We start from the raw sequence: 13,826 nt of genomic DNA, 5'->3' as shown, positions 1-13,826 counted from the left end.
TCTAGGATTGGCAGAGAATATGATAGCTATTCCCATAGCTAATGCAATATCAATTCTATTGTGTACTACATATTGTAATTTGCCAATCATGGATCTATATAATGTTTAATTTACCTTAGCTGAATCATCATTCTTTGATAGCTTGAGTGTTGTCACCATAGGTGTACTTACTAGTTTTGAATCCTCTAGTCCAAATGTCTTCAATATCTCTTTGACATAATTTGATTGAGTGATATATACACCATATTTCATCTGATATACTTGTAATCCCACAAAGAATTTGATCTCACCAAATATTGACATTTCATATTCTTGCTTCATCTGATTTGCAAAATTCTTACACAAAGCATCTTGTCTTCCAAATATGATATCATCAACAAATATTTCAAATAACAGAATACCTTTTGCTTTATCTATCTTCATGTACAAATTGTTGTTATCATCTGTCTTTTCAAATCCAATCTTAACAAGATAAGTATGATGTCTCTTATACCATGCTCTTGGTGCTTGTTTCAATCCATATAGGGCTTTGTGCAATCTACATACCATGTTTTTATTATTTTTATCAACAAAACCTTCTAGCTATTCTATGTAGACTTCTTCTTCTAATATGCCATTTAGAAATGTAGACTTGACATCCATCTGATAAACTTTGAAACCTTTGTATGCAATACAAGCAAGCATAATTCTCACTCCTTCCATTCTTGCAACAGAGGCAAATGTTTCACCATAGTCAATTGTTTCTTCTTATGCATACCCTTTGCAGACTAGTCTTGCTTTGTTTCTTGTCACTTCACCATTCTCATCTAACTTATTTTTGAATACCCATTTTGTGCTAATCACATTCTTGTCTTCTAGTCTAGGAACTAGACGCCAAATCTTGTTCTTCTCTATCTGCTAAATTTCTTCTTCCATAGCTTTGTACCAGTCATCATCTTCCAATGCATCTTTCACTATCTTAGGTTCCTTCATGCTTAAAAAACATGATTCACTTATGAATCTATTTCTTGTCATTGGCATTGCATCTTTGTCTCCAATGATTTGATCTGTAGGATGATGTCTTTTGACATATTTGGATAGTCGAGGCCTAGTTTTTGTAGCTACATTATGTCTCTTAGCTTCAGTGTCACTGTGCACATCTCTATCAGGTGTTTCAACATCTCTTTCATGTGTACTAATCTCAAATTCAGATTGTGCATTTTTCTCATTTTTCAACTCAGCATTCACAGGTTATGACTTGGTAGTTGTTGAGATTTTCTATTGGTTTGCAGCATGATTTGTAGCATCTTTTTTAGCAGGCATTCCTTCATAATAGTATACAAATGATTTGTATTCTTCTCATTCTTTTGTAGGTTTAGCCTCATGTACTTCTGTAGACTCATCAAAATTCACATTTATACTTTCCACAATTTTGTTAGTGTTAGTATTTAAACACTTGTAAACTTTACTTCTTTTGGATTAACCAAGGAATATACCTTATTCTCTTTTTGCATCAAACTTTCCACTCCTAACATCTTTATGAATATAACATTTGCTTCCAAATACCTTAAATTATTTCATATTAGGTGGATATCCATACCATAGTTCAAAAGGTGTTGAATGAGTACCTTTCTTGACTTGCACACAATTCAAAGTGTATACAACAGTACTTACAACTTCTCTCCAGTATTTTAGAGCAATATTCTTCTCCATCATGAGTGTTCTAGCATAATCCATTATAGACTTGTTTATTCTTTCAGCAATTCCATTTTGTGGAGGGGTCCTAGGTGCAGATGTTTGTCTCCTGATTCCTCTGTCATTACAAAACATCTCAAACTCATTTGAAGTGAATTCGCCTCCTCTATTCGATCTCAAGCATTTCAAACTCTTACCTATTTCTTTTTCCACTCTTGCCAAGTACCACTTAAATATTTGAAAAGCATTTGATTTTTGTTTTAGAAAAATGACTATCATCGTCCTAGAGTAATCATCAACAAATAGCATTATATACTTATCTCCTTTGTAGCTTTGCACTTTAATAGGCCCACACAAATCAATATGAACAATTTCAAATATTTCCTTAGAGGTATAAGCTTTACTTTTAAAACTTGACTTTGTCATCTTTCTTAGCTAACATTGTTTGCACATTATATTCTCTAGTTGCTTCAACTTAAGAAAACCTCCAACTCTTTTCATATTGCTGATACTAATCATATTATCAAAAATAACATAACATAATCTCTTGTGCCAAAGCCATACATCATCAAATTTTGCAATAAGATAAGTAGCATCATCTATATCCTGATAGAACCGATTACTTCTACTTTGATCACCTTTTCCAATCAAGTTCCCATTTGTGTCATATATCTTGGCTAATTTATTTTCAAACTCAATTTTGCATCCCAAATTATTCAATTGTGACTCACTTAACAAGTTATAATTCAATCCTTCAACATAATAACTATTGTCACATGAAATCTTGTCTATGAGTTTGAGACCCTTTTCCTTTTATCAAACATGGTGCATCATTACCAAATCTTACACTATTTCCATCATAATAGGTCAAGGTCATGAACTTTTGTCTCTAGTCATGTGATATAAGCATCCACTATCAATGATCCATTTGTCATTTTTGTTCACACAAGTCATAAGTGTAGTTTCCATCCTCATCAAATTTTTCCTTCATTGCAATATATACCACTTCATCATCATTTTCATCTGAGTCATGTTCATCAACAATGTAGCATGACTTCTTGCCTTTGTCTTTGTAGTCTCTTTCATCATCTTCTCTTCTATTTTTGTGCTTGTTTCCTTCTCTGTAGTTCTTTTATGTACATCTTGTAGCAATATGACCAACTTCATTGCAATTGAGATAAATGATATGTAACTTACCTTTGAACTTTCCTTTTCCTCTCTGAAATCTTCTAGCTAGTAATGCTTCCAATTGTTTAATGTCTTCATCATCTGTGTTATTGTCATTGGATGCATACTTTATCTTTCTTTTCTTCTTCTTTTTCTTTACCTCCTCAAAATCCTTCAATAACAATTTTTCTTTGAAAGTTGATTCAATACTTTCTGGTCTATAGTTGTCAAAATTAGATAGCTCAAAAGTAGTGAGTCTTCCTACCAGACCTTCAAGGGTTAGATTATTTCCTGGTATACATCTTAACTCTTGGATTGCAGATACTCTAATGGCTCTTTGAACAGTTTTGTCTCCTCCATAGATGGTGTCTAGGGAATTCTACATTTTCTTTGAACTGTTAAGGCCTTTGATATCATCAAATTCGGCATAGCTTAGGGGAGAGGCAATCTCCAACATTGCCTGATTGTGTTCTTTCTTTTTCTTCAAATCTTCAGCAGTTAGGGCTCCTTCTAGATCAACATGTTCTACTACAATGCAAGATTGTGCATAATCTCCAAGTCCTCCAAGGTGTAGCTTCATCAAACTTTTTCATGTAGGAAAGTTATCTCTGTTGAGCTTGGGTACCTCTCTTTTTGACATCTTGATCTTTATGCTTCCGGTACCTTAAAACTAATCCTCTTAAGTAGATGGCTTTGATACCAATTGTTGGAATTATTTTAGAATAACTAAGAAGGGGGTGAATCAATTATTCAAGGTCCAGATGTACAAATAAAACTTTTCATAATTCAATGAACCCATAAAACATTCTCAACCATGCATGCATTCATTGTGTATTAACTAAAATTGTTATTTTACTGTCAAATCAACTTGCATAAATGTTAAGTATAAAATACAACACATCCATCAACATATTTGACACAATGATTTAACATGGAAACCCAATTTGGAAAAAACCACTAGTAACATGCTACTCTTTTTCCACTCTTCTAAAGTGATGCCTTGTTAAAGGCCAACCCTGTTAAAGGTTACAATACACACTATTAAATGTGACCCGATTAAGGGATTTCAATCACCTTGTCAAAAGTGAGCCTTGTTAGAGGACTTTAGGCCATTCACTTGGAATGCCACCCTATTAAATGATTTTCCAATGACTATTAAGTCAACCTTACTCCAAAGGATTTACCCTAAGCTGATACAATTTTTAGAAAGTAACAGTAGAGCTTTGATCTAATACAACTTAAAATCTTACTTGCAGATTACAAATCACTATTCAATCCTCAACTCTACTTGGCTTCCATTCTTTGTAGCTCTAATAGCTTGTACACCCTTCAAGAATTCATCCTCTTTAAGCCTTCTAGGTCAGTACGTCATTGTAGACTTCTTCACTTGGGTCACTTGATGAAGCAAAACTCTTTTCCCTCTCCTTATCAGATTTTTGCATCAAACTCTCTAACTCTTTGCTTCATGACCAAAAATTCCTATATACAGAAAATTAGAACATTTTCTCGCTCATTATCCATCGTCTAAATTAGGGTTTTCAATGGATTAGGTAGGATACAATGCATCTACCCCATATCTTGTCTTTTCCAGAAACTTCTTTTAGAGTCCATTTGAATTCACCTCCAAAATGGTTTACATAAGATTCTATGCCACCAACTCATCAATCTTATCTTCCTCTTGATTCACAAGTTCCAAGAAAACAAACTTGTCAGCTTTTATTTGGCAAAAATTTGATCTTTGTCACAATGTAACAACTCAACACTATCAATCTTCTGATGCTCAACACATACTACGTTACTCCACATCAACTGTAAAATCACTCGGCATCAACTAGATTTTACTAGTGCTTGACATCAACTGAAAATTACTCAACATCTACTAATTTTCTCGACATCCACTAGAACTTACTTTCACTTGACTCCAACTAACTTTTTGCTCTGCTTACACTAACTTTGCTTAGTACCTACTGTCCACTTGGTCAAGTTTGGAAAATGAAATTTGTTTAACTTTATTCTTTTGAACTTTCTAAGTGTAGCTAGTCATTTTGTAACCTCAAGTAGATCATTAATACATTATATTATCACTATCTTAATTGATTCTTGTACTTCAATACATAATCATAACTCAACCTTTCCTCTAGGTACTTTTGTTACATCTTGTTGATCAAATCCTCCTCATCAATCAACTAAGTGATAGTATTTGAAACATATAAGCAATTATCTTACCAGCATATAACAAGTTTGACATCAGTGACAAAACAATGATTGAAACACAAAGTCTTCTTTAGCAAACTTTCTAAACAAATGATCTTTTCAATTAGATATCAACAAAAAATGCTAGATCTTGAAGAAGAAGGTCACAAACGATCCTTGAAACTTTGAGTGTCTTGAATGCTTGATGGAAACTTCCTTACTTGAACTCATGAATGCCTTGAGTGCACATGGATATCTCTATTGAGTTATGGTATGTCTCTAATGTTGTATGGAATGCCTCTAATGTGAAAATGATCCCAAGCCTCCTTTAATACTTGCTTTTGGGTAGAAAAAAAAAGAAGGTTGATTGGAGATCAAAAGAAAATAATTAAAAACCCTAAGGAACTTCAATCCCAAGGCCTCTTTCCCTTAGTGAAGAGGTCAACCTGGTCAAACTCTTCCTAGGAAGGGGTTGACTTAGGTTGACCCATTCTAGAATAGGTTGATCTATTCCTAAGGAATGACATGGAAAATGATCTTGAAGGTCTTGAAGACTAAAAATAGAATTGGGAAAAATGGAAAGACATAGTAGAATGAGCACATGTCCATCTGTGGTTCATGAAATCACTAAGGGATGGGTGCTTCCATTTTAAGATGGTACAATAACGAAGGGGGAGATTTTTTGGTTTTCATTGATACCATCATTATTGATATGTCAATAAAACACAATTACACCTTTCTACTCTGATCCTATGTAACATCAACGACAATTTCAACAACATTACTTCATGAACAATACAATATGTGGGTACTTTGGAATGTACACATGGAACATTTTTTTCTACCCTATGATAGTTACACATTTTGTTTACATGGATTTTACTTTTGAGTCTCAGTGGACATGGAAAGGATACATGTTGATCATAGTATATAAGCAAGACAACCTCAACAATTGTATTTGTAACACTCTATTATCAATGATGTTGTATATCTATATTGTGATCTATAATATATGAACTGTTGATGTAATCTAGTATCGGTAAAGTGAAGATCTATAATTTTTTTAGGACTATACTTGGTGCATTTATAGATACATAATTATCAATTCAAATTTATATTATCAACAATTATTGCCATTTTGTATTAGGGTAGTGAGCCAAACTGATAGTCAACCACACCAACAATGAACACCCATCTATTAATTAATTGATTACTTAACAGTTGAGAGTTAGACCTCTCCAAACCTTTTTTCCATCTTGGGTTTCCATGATAAAATTTTGATGTTATGTAGCATTGTGCTTTTTCTTTTAGTTCTTTCATTCCGAACAAAATTAAAATATTTTATGTGGACAAATACTGAAATGTTTTAGATTTTTAAGGCTATACTGATTCACCCCATTCCTTGCAGTATACCAGATGTTATATATATATAGACACACATATGTGTGTGTGTGTGTACATACATATGTATGTATGTATATGTATATATGTAATTTATATGTCTATGAATTTTCTTATTCAATCATACTTGTCAACACATGTTTGATGATTATTGATGATACATATCTCTCCTTCAATGGTTGACGATAGCACGTGTGAATTTTTTTTATACTTGTCATTACCTATAGCAATCCCCTTTGCTATGAACTTATGGGGGAGTATGCAAATGACCATTGTATATGGGAACTACAATTCTTTCTATTATCTATAAGAACTCCATCTCACGAATTCCATAAATCATTCCTATGCTTGTCGGCCCATGTGCTTCTCATCCTTAATTTCATTTCACCATGGAAATATAATATATAACTATTTACTTTTTTAAAGTATTATTTTAGATCATTTGATACTTTCATATTTTAAAATACTAGATTGTTTGATAAATAAGAGATATTTTCTCCTATAAGTCAACTTATGATATTGCTATCATACTTCAATTATTTAGGTACCATTCATTTTCATTCATTTTCATACGAAACAAATTCTTGATAATCAATTAATATGAAACATCAATTAATGATTTAGACATAAAACTACAATATTGAATTCTAAAACCACTATAATAACAGAATTATTTATCAAATACAAATATTTTAAATTTTGACTAATAAGTATCTTATTTACATCCTATAATTATATATATTATTTTAAAATATTTTAATAATTGATATATATTTTAAAAGTATTTTAAGACCCCGGAAGTTACCAGCGTTTGTTGGCGTGCAACATTTGTATGCCTAAAAATATAAATTTATAAGAACAAAAAGTATCAGAAGTAAGTCGTTGCTTACCGACAGATTTCAACTCACATTGACCTTGATTCTTAAGCATGTGATTATATTGAAAAAATCCGGAGAGAAGTGATAAAAGTGGTGATCATTGAGAGAAGAAAATGATCAAAATCCCAGACACAAATAAACATTATATTTTTTGAGAGAAAATTAGAGAGAGGATAATGATATGTTTTTATGTGATTTTTTTGGTGTTGTTCTTGAGGTTGAAATATTGCTTCCTTTTATCCATGACTGCAAGCTAAATTAAGTTTTTAACAGATTTGATTAGGATCCCAACATGTTTAAGAAAACTTATAATTTTGTTAGAACAAACTTTTCAATTATCAAATAAGTCTCATATAGATTAACAGCTGGAGCAGCTGCATCAGAAAACAAATTCAAGACTTGCATATAGAAACAATTAATTTAATTTGACATGGACTGAATAAAGTTTCATAGGAAAGATCAAAGAAAATAGACGTAGATTTGAAGGGTAGAGTCAACCAAATCTGACTCAGTTAGCTTTAATATTTCCTAGGCATATTTCCACTTTCCAAGGTTAATTCTGTCAATGCATGCAATAGGCTAGCACAAAATATAAAGAAACTTACACAAAACAGTTTGAATATATGATCATCTTAAAACAGGAATTGCATGGTTTTCTTTTGCATGATTTAAGGAAAGTTGGTGATCATATATTATAAGATATTTCTCATAGAGTTAACGTTATCTGAACGGGTACAGGTCCTTGCTGTAATGGCATTGGCTGGCTTTCTTTCTTTTTTTTCTTTTTTCTTTTTTTTTTATATTATTTTTTGTCCATATATTTGTTTTTATTAGAAAAACAGATTTTATAAGAATCTCAAAAGTTAAAACATATCAAAAGGTTGATAATAAGCTACAAAAGCTCAACCACAGTCCATACATATCAAAAGGCTGATAATAAGCACTAAAGCCCAGCCACAGTACTACGGCCAACTAAAAGGACAGGACAACAAACAGGAAAAAAGCCAAAATCCAAAAACTACAAAAACTGGTTAGACAAAAGGACAGGAAATGAAAAACTTATGTTACTCCTCCATCTTTCTTTTCAGCTCTTGCATTGTTTCTGCCGCTTCATAGGCTTTTTGGATCTCCTCAGCCATATGCTCCTGCTTCTTCTAACCCATTTGATCCAAGTTGCTGACGGTAATGTCGTAGTCATGTCCTCATCCATCGTGTCTCCACCTCTGTTCTTTTCCTCATTATTTTTTGTACATACATTTGTTAATTGAAAGTAGAATTTTGATTTTAATAAGTTGAGAGATATCTTTATAAAAAAATTCTTTTAATCTTTTTTGTTAAATAGCTCTTGTTCACACGTTCACATCCTTACATCTTACATATCCTTTAACGTAATAAATACAATGAAAATTCAAACAACATAAAGATATTAATGATTGCTTTTTAAATAATTGTTTTAATGTCATTTTTCTACATGCATTTGTTAAATTGAAAGTAGAATTTTGACTTTAAAAAATTGAAAAATATTTTTATAAAATTTCCATTTTAATCTTTTTTTAGTTCTCACATTCCCATCCTTACATCTTACACTTCTTTCAACCTAATAAATACAGTAAAAATTCAAACAATATATAAAGCTATTAATCACTTATAACTTCCCCTAACAGTCATTAGAAGCACAGCTACCAGATAAAATAATGTTGCAATAGACAAATAAATATATTTATATTGTATTCAAATGCTTAATCACAAAATTAAATATGCACCAATCAACCAGCTAAGCTTATTTACCTGCTATAAACATACCATTTACAACAATTTAATGACTTCAGTGAATAAAGGTGAAAGCTACATATATCATTTATCATTGTATCAGTATAGTGAATTGGAAGCCCTCTACATATTTACTAGTCTGTAAAAGCTACATATATCATTTATCATTGTATCAGTATGGTGAGTTGGAAGCCCTCTACATATTTACTAGTCTGTAAATTTGAATAGGCCGCATTTATGTTTTCTCAGATCAGTAGATCCGGTGTCCCCTAAACAGCTATGAAAGTCAAAAGAGCTCAAGACAGTAGTCACACAAAAGAAGAAAAAATGTTTCGGACCATTGGCGGTCATCAAGTAACTATGTTTTTTCGCCCCTTCTTATAAATCTACCATAAAGCTTGAACATTTACTGTATTTCTAATTGCTATATTCTGTTATTGTTAAGAAGCTGAATCGAATTGGAGTCTTTTGGACAGCTTTCATGAGGTGTAAAGGACGAGGAAGGCAGAGCACATATTTAAGTATAAAATTTGTGGGATGGACTGCTACCATTTTTATGATTTGTGGGCTTTTCATCATATGGAAGGGAGATCAATCATGGCTTCAAAATGCACCCATGTTGCAGTTTTGTAAGTTTTGTGACGGTGAAGAGAAGAACTTGAATGTTTCCATGGTGGTGGAAGGAAGCCGCCATGGTAAGAATGTGAATGTTGTTATGGCGGTAGAAGGAGACCACCATGGGAACAATGTGAATGTTTCCATGGCAGTGGAAGAAGGCCATGGGAAGAATGTCACTGTTTCCATGGTGGTGGAAGAAAACCACCAAGAAAAGAATGTGAATGTTTCTATGGCAGTGGAAGAAGGGCATGAAGTGAACGTAGATGTTTCCATGGCAGGGGAAGGAAGTCAAAAAGAAAATAATGTGAATGTTTTCATGGCAGTGGAAGGAGACCATGAGAAGACTAGGGATGTTTTAATGGTGGGGGAAGATGGTCAACAGGAGAAGAATATGAATGTCTCCATGGTGAAAGAAGGAAACAACCAAGAGAAGACTGTGAATGTTTCCATGGCAGAGGAAGAAAGTAGCCATGAAAAGAATGTGAATGTTTCTATTGGAGGTGATGAAAACCACCAAGAAAAGAATGTGAATGTTTCAATGGCAGGTGAAGAAAACCACCATGAAAAGTATGTGAATGTTTCCATGGCAGGTGAAGGCACCCACCATGAAAACAATGTGCATGTTTCCATGGTGGTGGAAAAAGTCCACCAAGGGAAGAATGAGAATGTTTCCATGGCGGTGGAAGAAGGACAAGGCCACCATAGGAAAAATGTGAATGTTTCCATGGCAGAGGAGGAAGACCAGCAGGGGAAGAGTAATGATTCAACTTCACACAATAAAGATGGGTTTTGTGACCTTTACAGAGGAAAATGGGTGTATGATGAATCGTATGTGTTATATGTAGATGGGCCTTGCCCTTTTGCCAGTGCTGATGTCAATTGCCGCAAGAATGGCAGAGTGGACTCTGGCTATGAGAGGTGGAGATGGCAACCCTACGATTGTGATCTTCCTCGGTACGTAAATCATGCTGCAATTGCTCATGCAAAAGGAGTTTTGGCTGGATTTCATTATTGTTAAGTGTATCACCTTTTATGTATGGCAAGGTACAAATTTAGACAAAAGTAAAAAGTTTTGAAAGTACACAGACAAGGGTAAAACTGCAGTTTGTGCAAGTGAATATCTTGTTTTGGTTTGGATTAGCAATTTAGCATAAACCAACACATTGTTTGAGGTATTTAGGTGGATTTGCTCTCATACAAAGAAATTCTTACATTGTTAAGCTCAGAAACATTCATTTGCACTACATTCATACATTTTTACTATGTTATTTTGATGGTTTGGTTTGCAGGTTTGATGCCTTGAAAATGTTGGAAGCATTAAGAGGCAAAAGATTTGTTTATGTGGGAGACTCCATTAACCGCAACCAGTGGCAATCCATGCTTTGTCTTTTGAGGGTAGCAGTGCCATATGATGAAAGCAACATGTACACCAAAGATGATGGTTACTTCCTCCAGTATTTTGTAAAGGTACTTACGATAATTTTATGATTTTAGATTGAATTGTGTGATTATTTTTGCATCAATATTTGAGATCACATTCTGTGATTCATCATAAAGATAAGAGAAAGAGAGCACCATCAAGATAAGAATAAGAGAGCACCAAGAAAATGTTTCATATTTGTTCTTACTTTATGATTTTCAATTTCTGTTTATATAGCAGTTTGAGCATTGGGCATTGTTTACAGGACTACAATTGTTCCATAGAATTTTCATGGGCTCCATTCCTGGTCCAGCCAAACTGGAACACTGGTAGAGAGACATTAAGGATTGATGTGATTTCTCAACAATCAAAGCACTGGAGAGATGCTGACATTTTGATTTTCAACAGTTGGCACTGGTGGACTCACCCAGAACCCCACAAAGGGTATATATTTTGTTCTGTTTTTCTCATTTCTTTTTCATGGAGGTCTTCCACGAAATATTTGTAGCTACTGAATATGGTGGTCATTATCCCAGTCTCATCCCTTTTCAATGTCGGAACCACCATGCACCTAGTCAAATTTGATCCCTGGTAGGCTCTTTGAGAATCTTTCAACTTTATGAGTAGACCAAGAGCCCATTGACTGTTTTTTTTCTTTTTCGTTCTCCTTGTTGTAGCATTTTGTATTTCAGAGCATGGAAGGGGCTGACAACTCCTTTTCCATTTTTTTTGAGCAATTTATATTTTAATCTGCATTGAAGGTTAGCAGCTTCTCCTCCATTATTGTTGAAATGGAAAAAAAAATGATTACTCATATATGAAATTGTCACAGATATCTCTGAATTTGTCTGTGCATTAAATTCCTTCATTTTTGTTACAGTAATATATAATCCGAAGTTCAAACCGTCTACAAGATCAATGCCTCCATTTTCCTTATTACAGTAGTATATATATAAGACTAGTATCTCCTTGTTCTTCATGTTTCTGAAAAAATCTACATTTGAAGCCATTACAGGGTTATTAGTTCTCTTTTTTTTCCTGTGATGTATACAAACCTCAATCTTGTAGAGGGGAAATGTTGGGCGAATAGTCCAATCCATTTCGGTATAGTGGTTGAGCTTGAGATTGTAGGTTATCACTATGATCTCAGGTTTGAAACTACCTCAGGTTTGAATGATACGGGTGTGCTACAGATGTGTGTGCATGCCCCAAAGAAAAAATGTGTGTCGCACTTTCAAATTCAATTGTCCAAATTTATTTATATCAATATTTTAAACCACATTCCATAATCCATCATGAGAGGTCCTAAATAGAGTGCCAGGGGTCTATTAACAACTCAAACATTGATAGTATTGATACTGTGGGCTTTCTTTTTAACAGGATTAACTATTTCGAGGAAGGAGGGCAAGTCATCCCTTACATGGAAGAGCATGCTGCTTTTGAGAAGGCAATGTGGACATGGATCAAATGGATTAGCAGTCATATTAACCCTGACAAAACCCGAGTTTATTTCAGAGGCTACTCACCTCTGCACTTCCAGTAACTTTCATCCTACTTCTCATATTTTGTTTTTCCTTACTGTCAAAAACTATATGAGATTTGAAGGCATACTTGTGAACAAAACTTCACAAGTCATAGATTTGAGGCTGATTAATTTGGTAAATGGTGATCCAGTGGCAAGGGATGGGGAAAGATGGTTGGTGGAGGATGCTTTAATGAGACAGAACCCATTCATAAAATGGAGGGGGAGGCAAAAAGATTTCACGGTGAAAAGAGGAAGATGGAAATAATGGAGAAGGTAGTTGAAGAGAGCAAGAAAAGTGTGGAGGTGAAGTTGCTGAATATAACAGAAATGTCAATGTACAGAAAGGATGCACATCCATCAGTTTATACCAGCAAGTATGGAAACATGACAAATAAAAATGATTATGGCCACTCAGACTGCAGCCACTGGTGTCTTCCTGGCCTCCCAGATGTCTGGAATAACATCCTCTACGCTTTTCTTGTTTAAAGTAAAGGAGCGTGTCAGTCTCGAGATACTCTTCCCTAATAAAGAGCTAGGGACTGGCTTACACTGAAGCAACAGTTGTAGCAGGTCCTTGTTATTTATTGAATAATAAATTGTCATTATAATTCATTATTTATTGTTGAATCATCCAATTCACCTCACAAATTCTCTTTGTCTAGTTTTATGGTTTTTTCAGTTTTATCTATTTAATATGATATTTAAAAGTATTAAATAGACAAATTTGAAAAGAAATTGATAGAGAAAATTGAGGAGTGCACACAAAAAGAATGAATGAGAATATTTAAATTCATCTTCTATCAAAAAAATTTCATTGTCTATGGCATATACCTCATGGATATCATGAAAGGTCTCAGTGAATGTTTACCAACACATTTTGAGGACTAAGAAGAATCAACAAATCATAATGAGCCATATGAATTAACACTCATTAATGACATTCCAATTGATTATGAGCTACACCTTCCCTTAACACCTACACATTTTCAAGAGAAGACACCCCTCCTTATTGAGGAGGCTAAATATTACAATTTAGTTATAGAGGAAGACCGTACGATCGTATAGATAGAAGTGACCCTACATCTTTACATGAATAAAAACGTCTATTGTGCTTCACATTTTCTTTGATATATTTTCATAGCCTTATGTCAACATGCTAGGCTTGCACTTGTCTTTGGTT

The 13,826-nt window shown here is 33.7% G+C and overlaps 1 protein-coding gene across 1 annotated transcript; it reads left to right on the top strand.

The window, feature by feature from the left end:
- The first annotated feature begins 10,296 nt into the window (after nt 1-10,296).
- LOC149564193 (protein trichome birefringence-like 6) lies at nt 10,297-13,132 on the top strand. The gene is made up of 5 exons (XM_089824119.1): nt 10,297-10,655; nt 10,991-11,168; nt 11,387-11,565; nt 12,502-12,660; nt 12,796-13,132. The coding sequence occupies exons 1-5, from the start codon at nt 10,330-10,332 to the stop codon at nt 13,130-13,132; spliced, it is 1,179 nt and encodes a 392-aa protein (XP_089680245.1). The 5' UTR covers nt 10,297-10,329.
- The last annotated feature ends 694 nt before the right edge of the window (nt 13,133-13,826 follow it).

The sequence above is a fragment of the Cupressus sempervirens genome, chromosome 4 (genome assembly GCF_028749045.1).
Source record: "Cupressus sempervirens isolate cs-2001-9-10 chromosome 4, ASM2874904v1, whole genome shotgun sequence".
Lineage (NCBI taxonomy): Eukaryota > Viridiplantae > Streptophyta > Pinopsida > Cupressales > Cupressaceae > Cupressus > Cupressus sempervirens.
This window is presented reverse-complemented; position numbering and strand designations above follow the sequence as displayed.